This window comes from Rana temporaria, chromosome 3, assembly GCF_905171775.1.
Source record: "Rana temporaria chromosome 3, aRanTem1.1, whole genome shotgun sequence".
Classification (NCBI taxonomy): Eukaryota; Metazoa; Chordata; class Amphibia; order Anura; family Ranidae; genus Rana; species Rana temporaria.
The window spans coordinates 10,563,141-10,583,623 of NC_053491.1; the positions used below are offsets into that span (position 1 = coordinate 10,563,141).

At 40.7% G+C, this 20,483-nt stretch overlaps 1 protein-coding gene across 2 annotated transcripts in view; it reads right to left on the bottom strand.

Annotated features, from left to right (window-relative positions):
* The window catches only part of SKOR1 (SKI family transcriptional corepressor 1), a 78,404-nt gene that overhangs the window by 56,466 nt on the left and 1,455 nt on the right, over positions 1–20,483 (bottom strand). For both annotated transcript variants that reach the window (XM_040342240.1, XM_040342239.1), the window contains exon 2: positions 2,061–3,606. In XM_040342240.1, the coding sequence (XP_040198174.1) occupies positions 2,061–3,596 (1,536 nt within the window). In that variant the 5' untranslated portion in view covers positions 3,597–3,606. The remainder of the gene's footprint in view (positions 1–2,060; positions 3,607–20,483) is intronic.

Consider the following 20,483-nt stretch of genomic DNA (forward strand, 5'->3'; position numbering starts at 1 on the left):
TCTACCCCAGGCAGCCCCCATGTTCTGTATCTGAACGCCCCCCACAGAGGTGTACTGCACAATGCCAGTCCAGAGTCCCATCATACAGAACTAAAGCCCGGAGGAAGCTCTATTCTTCTCTATCTAGGTGTGAGTTGTTGTATTATCTGGATCCCAGAGCCTCACCATACACGGCCCAATCTACTCTATCGAGGTGTATGGGGCGTGACAGTTGGATCCAGTGTCTTAGTGCACTGACAGTTAGATTCAGTATCTCACCTAGTGCAGTGACAGTTGGAGCCAGTGTTTTAGCTAGTGCACTGACAGTTAGATACGGTATCTCACATGGTGCAGTGACAGTTGGATCCAGTGTCTTAGCTAGTGTAGTGACAGTTGGATCCAGTGTCTTAGTGCACTGACAGTTAGATTCAGAATCTCACCTGGTGCAGTGACAGTTGGATCCAGTGTCTGAGTGCACTGACAGTTAGATTCAGTATCTCACCTAGTGCAGTGACAGTTGGATCCAGTGTCTTAGTGCACTGACAGTTAGATTCTGTATCTCTCCTGGTGCAGTGACTGTTGGATCCAGTGTCTTAGTGCACTGACAGTTAGATTCAGAATCTCACCTGGTGTAGTGACAGTTGGATCCAGTGTCTGAGTGCACTGACAGTTAGATTCAGAATCTCACCTGGTGCAGTGACAGTTGGATCCAGTGTCTGATGGTGTAATGAAGACTAGATCCAGTATCTCAGTGCTGGCAGAGACAACTGGATCCAGTAAAATTTGAGGATTCACTTAAATGATCCAGTCTTGTGAAGGGAATGTTCCCACAAATTATTTTGTGAGGATTCTCAACATCTTCAGTAAATCAACCTCCTGACGCAGTGACAGTTGGATCATCCGGTATAAAGTGGTGCGGTGACAGTTGGTGTGTGAATATTCATTTCAAGCCTCCAATCCGATGTGCAGAGGAAATAATTCAATGGGAATTTGCTTTTCACAAAACTGGACAATGGAAGGGAAAATTCACAATAGTGTGTCCCGTGCAATGACAGTTGGGTCTAGCGTGGTACATAGTGACAGTGTATCAGGTGGTCTGCTGGGGACAACTGTCTCAGGTAATGCAGTGATAGGTAGAGGCAGTGTCATATAGTGACAGTTGTCTCAGGCAGTGGCCGTTCTGTATTGGCAGTTGTCTCAGATAGTGGTCATATCATATAATTGGCACTTGACTCATGTAGTGACAGTGTCATATAGTGGCAGTTGTCTCAGATAGTCATATAGTGGCAGTTGTCTCAGATAGTGGCACTGTCATATAATGGAAGTTGTCTCTGAAAATTGCAGCTGTCTAGTAGCAGTGTCATATAGTGGCAGTTGTCTCAGCTAGTGGCATTGTCATATAATGGCAGGTGTCTCAGTGGCAGTGGCACATAGTGGCAGTTGTCTCAGTGGCAGTGTCATATAATGGCAGTTGTCTCAGGCAGTGGCAGTGTCATATAATGACAGTTGTCTCAGAAAGTGGCATTGTCATATAATGGCAGTTGTCTCCGAAAGTTGCAGCTGTCTAGTAGAAGTGTCATATAGTGGCAGTTGTCTCATATAGTGGCAGTGTCATATAATGGCAGTTGTCTCAGATAGTGGAAGTGTCATATAATGGCAGTTGTCTCAGTGTCAGTGTCAATTTGTGGCAGTTGTCTCAGTGGCAGTGTCATATAATGACAGTTGTCTCAGAAAGTGGCATTGTCATATAATGGCATTTATCTCAGGGGCAGTGTCACACAGTGGCAGTTGTCTCAGATAGTGGCATTATCATATAATAGCAGTTGTCTTAGTGGCAGTGTCATATGATAGTCTCAGTGACAGTATCACATAGTGGCAGTTGTCTCAGTGGCAGTATCACATAGTGGCAGTGTTATATATAATGGCAGTTGTCTCAGTGGCAGTGTCATATAATGGCAGTAGTCTCAGTGACAGTATCACATAGTGGCAGTTGTCTCAGTGGCAGTGTCACACAGTGGCAGTGTTATATATAATGGCAGTTGTCTCAGTGGCAGTGTTATATATAATGGCAGTTGTCTCACCTCATAGGTTGTAGTGCTGTTCGGACTCCCCCTGGGGCTCGGCTCCCTCCTGTCCTCGGTGTCTCTGGCCGGGGATGAAGCGGTGGACCGGGGTGTGGGTTGGCTGGCTCTCTCGTCCTCGGGGAAGCGGCCGGACTCCACATCTACCTCCTCCGCGGTGTCTGGTCCCGGGGAGGCAGAGCGATAGCTGGAGGTGTCGCTCAGCAGGTCGGGGGAGGAGTATCCGGTGGTCCGGGCCGCCCCATACAGTTTGGCCAGACTCTCTGCCGCCTTCACCACCGGCCTGAACGCTGAGATGTAGCGGAGCTTCCTTGGGGTGAGCGGCTCTCCGGACCGGGCCTCGTCCCCTGATCTCTCCTCCTCCCGGGCGGGCTCGTCCACTCCCTCCCCGCCCCCTTCCGACTCGTCGGCCTCCGCGGAGCTCTTGGCAGGTGGTTGCTGGGTAAGTCCCGGGTAGGGCGGTACTGGCAGGGCCCCAGCCGCTGGCCAGAAGACCGGGAAGTGCGGGTAGACCGAGTCCTTAGAGGCCGGAGCGGCCGGCCAGAAGACCCCGGGCAGGGCCTTGTCGGGCAGACCGTCATCCTTTTTGGCGCACAGGCTGAAGGCGGGGAAGCCGTACGGCGGGGGTGGGAAGAGAGGCGGCGTCATCTTGTGTAACACCCCGGAGAAGCCTTTGCTGGGGACAGGGATGAGAGGGAAGCTGCGGGTCGCCTGTTCTTCCTCCCCCGTGGAGACTCTCAGGGATTTGGCAGGGGGAGGAGGCGGAGGGGCCAATTCCAGGTGTTGTCGGCTGGACCCCCCTCCTCCTCCTCCGCTGCTGGACGGGGACGAGAAGGCTCTCTTGCGGGTCCCCCCGTTGAACATGGCCTTGACGTCCTCCCAGGAATGGGCCAGATCGTCGGAGGCGGTGCCATCGCTTAGGCGGAGGTGGCGCCTCCAGCTGTTGAAGTTGGCGGCGTCGGGCTGGGTGTACTTGGAGTCGGAGGTGCGGTGGGAGTGGAAGATGAACTTGTTGGGGGAGAAGTAAAGGCCGCAGTAGCCGCACTTGATGCACTTGGCCCTGGAGCTGTTGTACCGGGCCGGGATGAAGCTCCCCCGGCAGCCCCAGGCGCACTCGTGGACCACATCGAAGGCAAAGTTCTCGGGCAGCTTGGGCGGCCGGTGCTCCCCGAGGAACGACTTACACAGACGCTCCGCCTCCCGCTTGGTGATCATTCCGCAGCGGCGGGACGAGATGGGCATGGCCCCCGCGCGGCGCAGGATCTCCAGCTGCACCGGGGTGCACTGCACGCAGGTGATGCCCAGGGCCACCCTCCGGTTGTGGATCTCGTTGTAGCTGTAGCTCTTCAGTAGGGTGTTGGAGATCTGGGCCAGGCAAAGGCGCTCCTGGCCGTCTATCACCAGGGATACGATGGGCACCCCGTACAGGCACGCCTCCCCCACCTGGTTGGGCTTCATGGTCCCCGAGAAGGTCTGAGTGTCCTGCTTGCTGGTTGGTGGAGAGCTGGGGTCCCTCTGGGCGCTGATCCCCTCCATTTGTTCTTCTCTGGAAGCGAAAATAGAAAATAAGACACTGAGATCACTGTGCAAGATACAGACTTGTTATATTACATGCACATGGGGCAAATATTCCCCCCTCTAGAATAGATCACTATGCATGATACAGACTTGTTATATTACATGCACATGGGGCAATATCCCCCCCTCTAGAAGAAATCACTATGCAAGATACAGACTTGTTATATTACATGCACATGGGGCAAATATTCCCCCCTCTAGAAGAGATCACTATGCAAGATACATGGACTTGTTATGTTTATTGCACATGGGGGAAATATTTCCCCCTCTAGAAGAAATCACTATGCAAGATACGTGGACTTGTTATATTTATTGCACATGCTGGGGCAATATTCCCCCCTCTAGAAGAAATCACTATGCAAGATACATGGACTTGTTATATTACATGCACATGGGGCAAATATTCCCCCCTCTAGAAGAGATCACTGTGCAAGATACATGGACTTGTTATATTACATGCACATGGGGCAAATATTTCCCCCTCTAGAAGAGATCACTATGCAAGATACATGGACTTGTTATATTACATGCACATGGGGCAAAAATTCCCCCCTCTAGAAGAGATCACTATGCAAGATACATGGACTTATTATATTTTATGAACATGGGGCAAATATTTCCCCCTCTAGAAGAGATCACTATGCAAGATACATGGACTTATTATATTTTATGAACATGGGGCAAATATTTCCCCCTCTAGAAGAGATCACTATGCATGATATATAGACTTGTTATATTTATTGCACATGGGGCAAATATTTCACCCTCTATAAGAGATCACTATGCAAGATACAATGGGGCAGATCCACAGAGATCTGCACCCGCACAGCGTATCAGAGATACGCTACGCCACCGTACCTTACCTGGCTTTAAATCGAATCCCTAAAGATTTTGCGCCGTAAGTTACGGCGGCATAGTCTATCTTTGGCAGCAGAATTCAAATCGGCGAGTAGGGGGGCGTGTTTCATTTAAATGAAGCGCGTCCCTGTGCCGAATGTACTGCGCATGCGCCGTCCCTAAATTTCCCGCCGTGCATTGCGCTAAATGACGTCGCTAGGAAGTAATTTTTTTTAACATAGACGTGAATTACATCCATCCCGATTCACGGACGACTTACGCAAAAAAAAGAAAAAATTCAAATTTCGACGCGGGAACGACGGCCATACTTAACATGGCAAATCTAACTATACGCCGCAAAATAGCAGCTTTAACTATACGCCGGAAAAAGCCGACTAGAGACGACGTAAGAGAATGCGACGGCCGCGCGTACGTTCGTGGATCGTCGGAAATAGCTAATTTGCATACCCGACGCGGAAAACGACGCAAACTCCACCCAGCGGACGCCGAAGTATTGCACCTACGATCCGAAGCCGTGCGCCTGTCGGATCGAACCCAGATGCCGTCGTATCTTGGTTTGAGGATTCAAACTAAAGATACGACGCGGGAAATTTGAAAGTACGCCGGCGTATCAGTAAATACGCCGGCGTACTCTCACTGTGGATCTGCCCCATTGACTTTTAAATTTACTGCACATGGGGCAATTATTTCCCTTCTAAGAGATCACATTGCAAAATCCTTCACCAATCACATGGAGCACAAGGGTCAAAACTGTTATATTTACAGCACATGTTGCAAAAAATTCCCCCTCTAGAAGAGAGTGCAATGAGATAGACTTTTTTTATTTTCTGCACAAGATGCAACTCTCCCCCCCTCTAGAAGAGATCACAATGCAATGAGAGACATGGACTTGTTATATTTAATGCACATGGGGAAAATATTCCCCCTCTAGAAATTAGATATATGGACAATGCAAAGCTTAATCAGGATTATTATATTACTAGGGGCTCCTTGTTACAACATACAATGTGTATTATATTTTTTCATATCTATATTTTTAAATGTTATTTTTTGATCTGCAGAAACCATATGAATAGCATCTACTCCTGAGGAAGTCACCAAAGTTTACGAAACGCGTCAAGAATTGGGATGGACTTGTTTTTTAGCCTTTAAAAAATATTATCGTGTATTATGCATATTTGTGTGTGGATTTTGGAGCTCTAACTAAGCAGAACAGTCATAGCCAGATTCACGTACGCCGGCGTAACTTTGTGCGGGCGTAACGTATGTCATTTACGTTACACAGCCGCAAGTTAGAGAGGCAAGTGCAGTATTCACAAAGCACTTGCTCCGTAAGTTGCGGCGGCGTAGCGTAAATGTGCCGGCGTAAGCGCGCCTAATTCAAATTGTGAAGAGGTGGGCGTGTTTTATGTAAATAAAGCATGACCCCACGTAAATGACATTTTGAACGAACGGCGCATGCGCCGTAAGTGGACGTATCCCAGTGCACATGCTCCAAATTACGCCGCAAAGACTCGTTTCGACGTGAACGTAACCTACGCCCAGCCCTATTCTGAATCGACTTACACAAACAACGTGAAATTCGACGGTGGTTCCGACGTCCATACTTAACATTGGCTGCGCCATATTTTTGGTGGTTTATCTTTACGCCTGAAAACGCCTTACGTAAACGGCGTATCTTTACTGCGACGGGCAAGCGTACGTTTGTGAATAGGCGTATCTCGCTGATTTACGCATTCTAGGCGTAAATCTGAGTACACGCCCCTAGGCGCCAGCGTAAATAGACAGCTAAGATACGACGGCGCAGGCTGTCGTATCTTAGCTACATTTAAGCGTATCTCAATTTGAGAATACACTTAAATATACGACGGCGCAGATTCGGAGTTACGACGCCGTAACTACTGATACGCCGTTGTATCTCTACGTGAATCTGGCCATCAGTCTAAATATGCCTCTTAACCTCCCTGGCGGTATGATTCTTTCAGAAAAAAGATGCTGAAAGCGGTACCATTATTTGCAAGGAAATTTGGCGTTTTATATTGTAGGCCTGTAATTCTTAGGAATAACTCACTTAAATCTGACCAAACAAGAGTCTAGTAGGCATCCCGGGTATGACATTTTTTTAAAAACAAAATTATAAATTATAATATAATAAATAATTATAGCAAATAATAATATAATTCTAATAAAAATTATTCAATAATGTAATCAACTCAAAATCACTGAAATTTGCTCAGTTGCAGAATTGTCGCTGTCATTATTTTATTTTTTTATGACGAATTTCCCCACAAATCGCTATCGCACAATTCTGCAAGTGATTATAATTTATTATCGCTGTTTTCTAGCTGCTCTAAAACCATTTTTGACATAAAGGGACACTTTTGGTTGCTATGGACAATCTACAGTTTGCAGGGAGAAAGAACCGTTTTTATTATATAAAAGTACATGTAGGACACTGGACAGACCACTAGGGACAAGGGGGGTGTGTATTTTTTACATACAGTACTGTAATCTATAAGATTACAGTATACTGTATGTAATGTGTTTGTTTACGTTTTTGAATTTGGAGCTGTTCTCCGCTCCCGTGCGTCGTAACGTCGCAGGGAACGGAGATCGGCGGCACAGGAGGACACTGTGTGAATCGAGCGAGGTCCTGCTCGCTCACACAGCGCGGTGGCATCGCTGGATCCAGGGACAAGGTAAGTAACTTTGCCTGCTGCTGCAGCGAGGCGAGCCCGAGTCTGACTCAGGGTTACCGCTTTTGGTATGAAAATCTCACCCCGAGTCAGACTCGGGAATACCGCCAGGGGGGTTAAAGAGGAAGTAAACCCAGGGAAAAAAATAAACACCACCTGCAAGACAAAGGCATAATGAGCTAGTTCGCATGGCATACTAGCTCATTATTTAATACTCACCTCCGATCGAAGCCCCCGCAGCCGTCTTCTTCCAACGCCCGAGCAGCCGACATCTTGCCCTGGGGTTACTTCACATGCGTGTGGGAGCCGGCAGTGACGGCATGGCCTCAATAAGGGAACGGCACACTATAGTGCGCCTGCGCCACTGTCTACGGCGCAAGCACCGTTGACAGCGGCGCCCGTGATTATAGTAAATATCTCCTTATTTCAAGCACCTACAGGTAAGACTTAATCTAGGCTTACCTGTAGGTTAAAGTGGTTGTAAAGGGTTTACAACCACGTTAACGTCCTAATGTGTTTGGACCCATACATTGAGCTATAGAAGCAAAGTTTTGTTTAGCCAGTGTGCATTAAAGAGATCACACTTGTAGGGGCAGATCCACAAAAGAATTACGCCGGCGTATCTCTTGATACGCCGCGTAATTTCAAATTTTGCGCGTCGTATCTTTGTTTTGTATCTACAAAACAAGATACGACTGCATCTCGGATCGATCCGACAGGCGTACGTCTTAGTACGCCATCGGATCTTAGGTGCATTTTTTCGGCGGCCGCTAGGTGGCGTTTCCGTCGAATTCCGCGTCGAGTATGCAAATTAGCTTGTTACGGCGATCCACGAACGTACGTCCGGCCGGCGCATTTTTTTACGTCGTTTGCGTTCGGCTTTTTCTGGCGTATAGTTACCCCTGCTATTACGAGGCGTACTCAATGTTAAGTATGGTTGTCGTTCCCGCGTCGCCTTTTGAATTTTTTACGTCGTTTGCGTAAGTCGTTCGCAAATAGGGATTTGCGTAGAATGACGTCACCGTCGTAAGCATTGGCTTGTTCCGGTTTAATTTCGAACATGCACACTGGGATACCCCCACGGACGTCGGGTCACAACGTATTTACATAAAACACGCCCCCATCACATCCATTTGAATTCCACGCCCTTACGCCGCCAAAGATACACTACGCCGCCGTAACTTACGGCGCAAATTCTTTGAGGATTCGAAAAAAAAAAAGTTACGGCGGCGTAGTGTATCTTAGATACGCTGCGCCCGGCGGAAATATGCGCCGAGGTACGTGAATCTGCCCCGTAAACTTTACCTCAATCACAGAGAACACAATGATCAGGAATATTATGTTATAAATGATATTTACTGCACATGGAGACAAATATTTCCCCTCTAGGAGATCACAATGCAGAACAGCACTGATCACATAGAACACAAGGGGCAGGATTTGTATAATTACTGCCCATGGGGCAATTATTGAGAAATATATAGAGAGCTGTGAAGGTGTCACAATCCCAATATAAATTGAACAAGAGAATACCCTCCATGCAAAAGAAGGAACGTATATGGACAGCCGCACTCCAATAAGTCTAAAAAAAGACGTGCCCTTTATTGGGTAAAAAGAAAATGCACTACAAAAAACAGCATACAGTGGGAAATAAACAGCTGACGCGTTTCACATTGAACCTCAATGCTTAGTCATAGCATTGAGCATTGAATACCCTCCAATGGGAAGGGACTTTATAGGCGCGTCAAACAGAACAACTTCAGAGACAAAAAAAAATGTATAAAAAAACTGTACATTTTATTGTACACCAAGATAAAAGTGTAAAAAAAAAAAGCTTAAAAGAATAAATAGCTTATACACATGACAGCTCAAAGATGTGGCTACTAAAAACCTTGACCAAACGCCGAATGTGAGATGAAGCACCCTACACGTTTCGAAAGTGTAGGTTTACTAACTTCTTCAGGGATGCTGGGGCTATTTTTTATTCTTCTAGAAGAGATCACACTGGAAAACGTTACCCCAGTCACATAAAACACAATAGTTATATTTATAATTGCCCCATGAGCAGTAATGATCAGAGTATTTATATTCACTGCCCAGGGGGCAAATATTTCCTCTCTATATAGAGGAGATCCCACTGAAAAACTTTAAGCGCCCCCCCCCTCCCCATACACATAGCGCACAATGTTAGGGATAGTTATATTTATAATGACCCCATGTGCAGTAAATATAGGGGGCAAATATTTCCTCTCTATATAGAGGAGATACCACTGAAAACTTTAAGCCCCCCCCCCCCCCCATACACGTAGAGCACAATGCTAGGGATAGTTATATTTATAATGACCCCATGTGCAGCAAATATAGGGGGTAAATATTTCCTCTCTATATAGAGGAGATCCCACTGAAAACTTTAAGCCCCCCCATACACATAGAGCACAATGTTAGGGATAGTTATATTTATAATGACCCCATGTGCAGTAAATATAATAATGATCAGAGTATTTATATTTTCTGCCTAGGGGGGAAATATTTCCTCTCTATATAGAGGAGATCACACTGCAAAACGTTAAGCACCCCCCCCCCCCACCACCACCCCCAATCACATAGAACATTAAAGATAGTTACTGTATATTTATAATTGCCCCTTGTGCAGTGAATATAACAATGATAAGAACATTGATATGTATTGCCCTGGGGGGGGGGGGGGGGCAAATATTTCCCCTCTAGAAGAGATCACATAGAGTACAATGATGAAGGTTATTATATATATATATATATATATTTATATATATATATATATATATATATATATATATATATATATATATATATATATATATAGGAATATTTTGAAGAGATCACCTTGCAATGGGATACACAAACGTTGGAAGACTTTGCACCAATCACATAGTACATATAATTGGGATATTTATTATTTACTCCAAATAAGGAAAATATTTCCCACTGGAAAACTCATACAGTCGAATTGTACAATTTCCTTTGATCTACCAAGAAGTATACAGTGCAAGAGCCTGCCTGATTGGATGAGGTGTATGTGAGCTGAAAACTCGACCCCATTTATATATATACACACATGTATAAAATAACGATAATTTATATTATTTTATTTTTTTATGTAACTGTGAACTGAAAATTCGACCCCATTATATATATATATATATATATATATATATATATATATATATATATATATATATATATATATATATATATATATATATATATATATATATAATGGGGTCGAATTTTCAGTTCACAGTTACATAAAAAAATAAAAAAAATAATATAAATTATCAGTATTTTATACATGTAAATATATATATATATATATATATATATATATATATATATATATATATATATATATATTTTTTTTTTTTTTTCATGTATAAAATACTGATAATTTATATTATTTTTTTTTATTTTTTTATGTAACTGTGAACTGAAAATTCACAGTATATATATATATACATATATATATATATATATATATATATATATATATATATATATATATATATATATATATATATAATTTATATTATATATACACACACATATATATATATATATATATATACATATATATATATATATATATATATATATATATATAATTATTATTATTATTTTTACTGCAAATGGTGAGCACATTGCAATGGAATACACAATACACAACATGACCCAATCACAGAGAACACACACTCTACAATGATCAGGATTGTTCTAATTAAAGGAAATATTAAGAAGAGATCACATCGGAAAACTCCACACCGATAGAACACACAATAATCAGGATTCTTATATTCATTAAAAATGGGAATGATTTATTCTCTGCGAGAGGTCTGCACCGAGATACAGACACTGGTCTCCTTCACTCCATGTACAATAATCAAGAAAATGATATTTACTGTAATAATTGGAGAAATATCTCACATTGGGAAAACTCTACACCAATCACATAGAACACACACACACTGTACAACGATCAGGATTGTTCTATTCATTTGTGAGTAGGTAATTATTTATTCTCTGGAGGAGATCACATTGCACACACTGGACCCATCCACCCCATTCTGATAGAACACACTATACAATGATCAGGACTAGTGTTAGATTTAGTGCAAATGGGGCAGATATTCTCCACATTGGAAAGCCCTGACCACACACAACACACACTGTACAACGATCAGATTGGCGTATTCATTAACTGTAGATATACAATTATTTCTCTTCTGGGAGAGATCTCACTGAATATACAGACACTGCAAAACTTTTCCCCTATACAGAGAACACACACTGTACAATAATCAGGCTTGTACTGTAAATGGGGAATTATTTATTCTCCGAAAGAGATCACACTGCACTTATATACACACACATTGGAAGACTATCCCAACCACATAGAACACACACTGTACAATAATCACAATACTTGCAATTGGTACAAATATGTTTCCTTTGGGAGATACAACACACTGAGATCACATTGCACTAATACACAGGCATGGGGCTCCTCCACCCAACACTGTACAATGATCAGAGTAGTTGTATTTATACAATAAACAATTATCTGGAGGAGAGATCACACTACACAGACACTGTGCTTCCACACCACAACACTCTACAATGATCAGAGTAGTTGTATTTATACAATAAACAATTATCTGAAAGAGAGATCACACTACACAGACACTGTGCTTCCACACGACAACACTCTACAGTCTACAGAGTAGTTGTATTTGTTTACTGCAATTGGGATAAATAATTATCTGGAAGAGAGATCACACTACACACACAGACACACTGTGCTTCCTCACCCCAATACCCAACATCAACAATGATCAGAATAGTTCTATTTATTTATTACAACAGGGGTAAATATTTAAGAGAGATCACACTACACACACAGCACTGGGTTCTTTACCCCAATCTCATAGAATGCAATCATGCTATGTATCTTTATTTACGGCAATTGGATGGGACAAACATTTCTCCTCTGGAAGAGATCACATAGGGACACACTGAGATCCCACTGACCCAATACCCAGACACTGGGAAACTTCACCAATCCCATAGAATACACACTGTACAATAATCAAGATTTTGATCTTTATACTGTAACTGGAAAAAATATTACTCTGGAAGAGACAACTCTCTGAGACTATATACACAGACATTGAGATCCTTCCCCCCAATACTGTACAATGACCAGGGTATTCCTATTTATTTACTAGTATATATATATATATATATATATATATATATATATATATATATATATATATATATATATATATATATATATATATATATTTATTTTAATTAATTAATTAATTAATTTTACTGTTTATTTACTAATATATATATATATATATATATATATATATATATATATATATATATATATATATATATATATATATATATATATATATATATATATATATGTCTTACTCAGCTTACTGAACTGATAATTCTGCAATAGGTTACATTGACACTGGAAAATTTCCCTAATGACATAGAACACTGTACAATAAACAGAATGTTGCCTTTATTTATTACAGCTTCTACAAATATTTCTCTGGAAGAGAGACACTGACACTGGACTCTTTCATCCGAATCATATATATATATATATATATATATATATATATATATATAACACATACAATGGGGTGGAATAAATATATATATATATATATATATATATATATATATATATATATATAATTAATTAAAATTAATAAATAAATATATATATATATATATATAAATATATATATACTAGTAAATAAATAGGACTATCCTGGTCATTGTATATATATATATATATATATATAAAATAAAAAAACGTAAAAAATTTAAATTCAAAAAAAGGAAATAAAACCCTTTGTTAAATATACGCAATCTTTTATTATTTTTATTTTTTAAACAAAATAATTAAACGCCTTGGCCAAAGTCTAACAACTGCCCATTTAAATGAGGTTATTTTCTGAAACCGAGCCAAATATAATTAATGAATGTATCTATATTCCTTCCTCTAAATTCTATTTTGTATTCTTATTCTTAGAAAATGGATTACTACATGACGTTAAAATAAAATGCCACAATCCAGGATATTGCACTTTTTTTTTTTAACAAAGTATATACAGTAGACACAAATCCAGAAATTAGCAGATTAAAATTCATTAGAAGAATATGAGAAACATTTGTACTAGCTGCAGTCTGATATTTATAAAATTGTACATATATATATATATATATATATATATATATATACATTTATATATATATAAATTTACCCGTTGATTTGTTTGACAGCCCGCAGCAGCCTATTTTTTAAGTCGTGACCTGATTCTGTGTCCCCAAGTTTCCAACCCTCCAATTTCACACTTTTTTTTATGATTGAAAATCCTTTTTATCTCTTTGATTTCCTCCCTTCAATCAATTCTGTTCTATTGTCGCACTTTTCTGAGTTATTTATTCCCTAGCGGTTCCCCCCCTGCTCCAAAAATCATCCCCTGCCATATATTATGTTGTATGTGCACCCTGCATACTTAGATCTGCCCTGTGCTAGGTCTATATGTCAGCGGTTATGTTTTATTTTTCTCTATTTTTTATTCTGGAGATCATATGGCTGCTGCCCCAATACCAATTTTCTGGATTTAGAAGCCCATTAAATGCCCCCCAGTGCAGTTGTGCGGCTCTCTCCAATGCCCAGAACAGCCAGGGTTGGAGATAAATAAATTATGAGTCAAAGTAGTAAAGAAATGTTTAAAAAAATGAACCGAGTACTTATGGTGCACCAGAGACTGCAACGAAATATACAAACAACAGTGAATCAAAAGCGAACAATAAATGTGTGTAAAACATCCGGGCACCGAATCCGCAATTTGATCATAAAAAAAAAAGGAAATAAACATTGTAAATAGAAACTAAAACAGTTTTCTTTTATCTTTACATTCATTTGCTTATTATGAAAACAAAAATAAAAATAAAGCTATATACAGATAATGTATATCTGTTTTAATTATGTTATATGTTCAGTAATCTGGTAAAGAAATAAAAAATAAAATGAAAAAAATAAAATAAAAATAAAGCTAATATGTAGACAATGTATCTATTTTTATTATTATTTATTTTATCTGTACAGCAATTGCTTAAAAAATAAAAAAAAATAAACTATATGTAGACAATGTATCTATTTTTATTTATTTTATCTGTACAGCAATTGCTTAAAAAATAAATACAAATAAACTACATGTAGACAATGTATCTATTTGTATTTATTTTATCTGTACAGCAATTGCTTAAAAAATTTAAAAAAATAAACTATATGTAGACAATGTATCTATTTTTATTTATTTTATCTGTACAGCAATTGCTTAAAAAATTTAAAAAAATAAACTATATGTAGACAATGTATCTATTTTTATTTATTTTATCTGTACAGCAATTGCTTAAAAAATAAATAAAAATAAACTATATGTAAACAATGTATCTATTTTTATTATTATTTGTATTTATTTTATCTGTACATCAATTGCCTAAAAAATAAAAAAAAATAAACTACATGTAGACAATGTATCTATTTGTATTTATTTTATCTGTACAGCAATTGCTTAAAAAATAAATAAAAATAAACTATATGTAGACAATGTATCTATTTTTATTTATTTTATCTGTACAGCAATTGCTTAAAAAATTTAAAAAAATAAACTATATGTAGACAATGTATCTATTTTTATTTATTTTATCTGTACAGCAATTGCTTAAAAAATAAATAAAAATAAACTATATGTAAACAATGTATCTATTTTTATTATTATTTGTATTTATTTTATCTGTACATCAATTGCCTAAAAAATTAAAAAAAATAAACTATATGTAGACAATGTATCTATTTTATTTATTTTATCTGTACAGCAATTGCTTAAAAAACAATTAAACTATATGTAGACAATGTATCTATTTTCATTATTGTTATTATTTATTTTATCTGTACAGCAATTGCTTAAAAAACAATTAAACTATATGTAGACAATGTATCTTTGCTTTATTTATTTAAGTAAATATTTGAGATCTTCTCAGTTCTAAAAGTACAGCTTTTCAATAGTTGCAAAATTAAATCTAAATATTCTATAATAATACAAATTTAGGGTTATGCTTATTTTATGTCATTTGGATTTCATTTTGGCTGAACATTTTTTTTAAAAAAAACTGATTGTTAATCTTAGAAAATTCAAAGTCACAATTTGCTCTTCTGATAGTGTTTTAGATTATAATTATGAAGTCTACTGAGGAAATGATAAAATACATCCTATAATTAGATCAGTCTAGAAAAGAGAAGGCTGAGGAAGACCAAATACTTCTTGTACATTGGAGGGTATTGGTGTCTAATTAGATTAAGCAGACAGGCAGAGAAGTTCAGGAATACCTGATCCTAAGCTGACAATAGCACCCTGTGTCCCCTTTGTTCCCTTGCTTCACCCTGAACTGTGCCTTTTTGACCAAAGCCTGATCTTGACTTTCTTCTATTGGACCCCCAAAGCTGACCATACACCATGCAATCGTACTACATCCTTTATATCTGGCATGGACTATCTAGGGCAATAGTCTTCTTGATTTGATACCAATTGAATGGATTGTTTAGGTTTTTCCTCATGTTTTATTAATTCTGGAATTGAGAATTGTGAGATTGTATAGTGTTTAACCAATGTCTAAGCTTGATTTTCTTCTATTTGACGCTGACCATGCACTATACAATCTGGTTTGTACAATCTACCATCAAGTAGAGTTTTCTTGATTGGACACAAATTGAATGAATTGTTTAGGTTGGTCCTCCTAATTATTAGGTTTTGGAATTTAGAAATTTGGTCATTCCAAAAGAGATTAAATCGGACAGCCACCGAGGTTTCTAGGGGGTCTGTGGCTGATTGACCTCCGATGTGCTGGTGCCCAGTCCCAGTCCCAGTGCCCAGTGCCCAGTCCCAGTCCCAGCACCACTTGGTAAAACCAGGAGCTTGATACAAATGGTCTCCTTGGCTGATACGGGTGACATTCAGACATCCACAGGGTTTTATTCTTCCTACTAACGAACAATGTATAATAAATGTCTCCTCTTGCCCCCAGGGGACTTGGTTTTAGTAAGGTTCCCCAAGACCTGAAAATAATTTTAGGGGTTCCTCTGGGGGTGAATGGTTGAGAGAGGCTGGTGTGGGGTATTGCCAGCCTCTAAAATGTTCAATTCTTCCAACTAGAAAAGTTGTGTCCTTCCCTGAGCCTCATCCTTTTTGTAATACTTACTCCATAATAAATAGCTCTTTCCTCCCTACAAGCCCTATCTTGTTACCTTTTGGTGACCATCCAGCCCCCCGTCACTTATTTGATTTAAAAAGCTTGTGTGGTCCAAGTGGCCAGTGTACTGTCCTCTGGGCTAACCCCAGGACTAACATGATCTCTTGTGTATTGCATACTCCATAATAAATAGCTCCTTCCTCCCTACAAGCCCTATTTTGTTAACTTCTGTTGACCAGACAGACCCCCATCTCTTGTTTGATTTAAAAACATCAGGTGGTCCAAGTGGCCAGTTAACTGTACTATGGACTTACTCCAGCCAGGAATGGACTTACCCCAACCAGGAGGGAACTAACCCCAACCAGGAGGGAACTAACCCCAACCAGGAGTGAACTAACCCCAACCAGGAGTGAACTAACCCCAACCAGGAGGGAACTAACCCCAACCAGGAGAGAACTAACCCCAACCAGGAGGGAACTAACCCCAACCAGGAGTGACCTAACATCATCTCTTTTGCATTATTTACCCCATGATAAATAACTATTTCCTCCCTACAAACCCTATCTTGCTACCTTCTATTGACCAGATAGCCCCCCATTTCTTGTTTGATTTAAAAAGCTCAAGTGGTACAAGTGGCCAGTTTACTGTCCTGTTATCTAACCCCAACCAGGAATTGACTATATAGTCTCTTCTGTACTACGTATTCCACGATAAATAGCTCTTTCCTCCCTACATGCCCTATCTTGTTACCTTCTGTTGACCAGACAGTCCCATCTCTTGTTTGATTTCAAACAGCTTAGTGGTGCAAGTGGCCAGTTTACTGTCCTATGGACTAACCCCAGCCGGGAATGGACTAACCCCAATCAGGAGTGGACTAACATCTCTTCTGTATTACTTACACCATGACAAATAGCTCTTTACCTCCCAACAAGCCCTATCTTGTTACCTTCAGTTGACCAGACAGCTCTCATCTCTTGTTTCATTTAAAAACCTCAGGTGGTCAAATGGCCAGTTTGCTGTCCAGTGGACTAACCCCAGCCAGAAGTGGACTTAACTCTCAACCAGAACTGGACTAACATCACCTCTTTTATTGCTTACTCCATGATAAATAGCTATTTCCTCCCTAAACAAGCCCTATCTTGTTACCTTTTGTTGACCAGACAGGCCCCCATCTCTTGTTTGATTTAAAAAAGCTCAGATGGTTTAGGTGGCCAGTTTACTGTCCTATGGACTAACCCCAACCAGGAGTGGGCTAACCCCATCCAGGAGTGGACTAACCCCATCCAGGAGTGGGCTAACCCCATCCAGGAATGGACTAACTCCATCCAGGAGTGGTCTATCCCCAAACAGGAGTGGACTAACCCCAACCAGGAGTGGACTAACCCCATCCAGGAGTGGGCTAACCCCATCCAGGAGTGGGCTATCCCCAAACAGGAGTGGGCTAACCCCATCCAGGAGTGGGCTAACCCCAACCAAGAGTGGACTAACCCCATCCAGGAGTGGACTAACCCCATCCAGGAGTGGACTTACCCCAACCAGGAGTGGTCTAACCCCATCCAGGAGTGGGCTAACCCCAACCAGGAGTGGGCTAACCCCATCCAGGAGTGGACTAACCCCAGCCAGGAGTGGACTAACCCCAACCAGGAGTGGACTAACCCCATCCAGGAGTGGACTAACCCCATCCAGGAGTGGACTAACCCCAACCAGGAGTGGGCTAACCCCATCCAGAAGTGGACTAACCCCATGCAGGAGTGGACTTACCCCATCCAGTAGTGGACTAACCCCAACCAGGAGTGGACTAACCCCATCCAGGAGTGGGCTAACCCCATCCAGGAGTGGACTAACCCCATCCAGTAGTGGGCTCACCCCAACCAGGAGTGGGCTAACCCCAACCAGGAGTGGACTAACCCCATCCAGGATCTCCCTGCCCCATGGACAATGGAGGAAAAAAATCTGAATAATTGTTCCATTCAAGCAGCATCTGAGCATTGCCCTGCACATAGGGCACTTATATTGTTAGCCGCAGGCTGTTTGTTCGCACCGTCCAAGCCCAAACAAACCATAATTGCTCTTATTTGTCATGTTCAGCCATACATATAATACAGAGCTGCTATTTCACCTCCAACGTCTGCTCCCCATTCCTAATTCATATAAAACCTGTATTTCCGAACCACTACTACATGCAGATAGGAAATGGATGATTAAACGCCCAAATTGTTTCTAATTTCTTTGTTCTAAAAAAAAAAAAAAAGTCTCTCTCTCTTTTAATCCTTTATGGAGTTTTTTTTTTTTGTGCCTTTCCAAATCCAGATCTTCGTCCTTCCAAAGTCTTCACAGGGGATAATCCCGGAGAAGATTAGTTTATTTAACTGTAGCGATTGCCCAAGTCCGGCAAGAGAAGAGCAGGAGAGGGAGAGACTAAAGAGGGAATAAAGCGAATAAAAGCGGCTTACCCTAAAGAGATCACCTAATGAAGGAGATTGCATTGTAATTACATAGAATGGGGCACGCACGGCTGCTGGAAACAATGGTGGAGGGTGTCTGGGTTGTTACCTGGAGAAGTTTTCCGGGGTCACCGACATTGGAAACGGTCTAAACGTTTTTTTTAAAGCGTTCTAAAATGATGAACGCGTTCTGAAGCGTCAGTACCATTTAAACGCCGGGCTGGACAGTGGCTTGATATTTAGGGCTTCTACCTTGCAGGACTGGGGTCCCCAAATAAGCTTGGTCATCCATTATACAATTTTCTGGTTCAATTTCAGTTAGATTTCAAGCGTTCTTAAGCGTTCTAAAATGATGGACGCGTTCTGAAGCGTTCTAAAGTCAGTACCATAAACGCCGGGCAGGACAGTGGCTCGATATTTAGGACTTCTGCCTCGCAGTACTGGGGTCCTAGCTTGGTCATCCATTATACAATTTTCTGGTTCAATTTCAGTTAGATTTCAAGCGTTCCTAAACGCGTTTTACCCAACGGAAACGGTCTAAACGTTTTTTTTAAAGCGTTCTAAAATGATTGACGCGTTCTGAAGCGTTCTAAAGTCAGTACCATAAACGCCGGGCAGGACAGTGGCTCGATATTTAGGACTTCTGCCTTGCAGTACTGGGGTCCCCAAATAAGCTTGGTCATCCATTATACAATTTTCTGGTTCAATTTCAGTTAGATTTCAAGCGTTCTTGAACGCATTTTACCCAACGCTGCATTGGAAACAGTTTTTTTTAAAGCGTTCTAAAATGATTGAGGCGTTCTGAAGCGTTCTAAAGTCAGTACCATAAATGTCGGGCAGGACAGTGGCTCGATATTTAGGACTTCTGCCTTGCAGTACTGGGGTCCTAGCTTGGTCATCCATTATACCATTTTCTGGTTCAATTTCAGTTAGATTTCAAGCGTTCCTAAACGCATTTTACCCAACGGAAACGGTCTAAACGTTTTTTTAAAGCGTTCTAAAATGATGGACGCGTTCTTAAATATTCTAAAGACAGTACCACAACCATGAACACAAGGCAGGACAGTTGATATGTAGCACATCTGCCTTGCAGTGCCGGGGTCCCCATGGATTGGCTATACATTATACAATTCTCTTGTTCCATTTAATTTCGATTTATACATTCAATGTAGTGCAAGGGCCTAGCTGATTGCATACCAATTTGCAAAGTGTTTAGGTTTTGACCTCCTATTATATGGTTTTGGTAAAAAAAATCTAAAGGGAAAATTGCATAAGAAATGTGTATAATGTATTGCCAGCCTCAGGACACGATCTGCATGGAGTTTGCACCTGCAGCTCCAAAGGTTAATTGGCCCTGGTGTGTTGTGCATGGGTCCTCAGGCTAAGACATACACGGTACAAGCTCCTTTAGATTTTTTGGAAACTATGGAACATGGGGGCCAAACTTAAATATTGCATTTCATTTGTTTCCAATCAAACCTTGCATTGTTGTTAATGAGAGATTCTATAGTCTATACGTGAACATG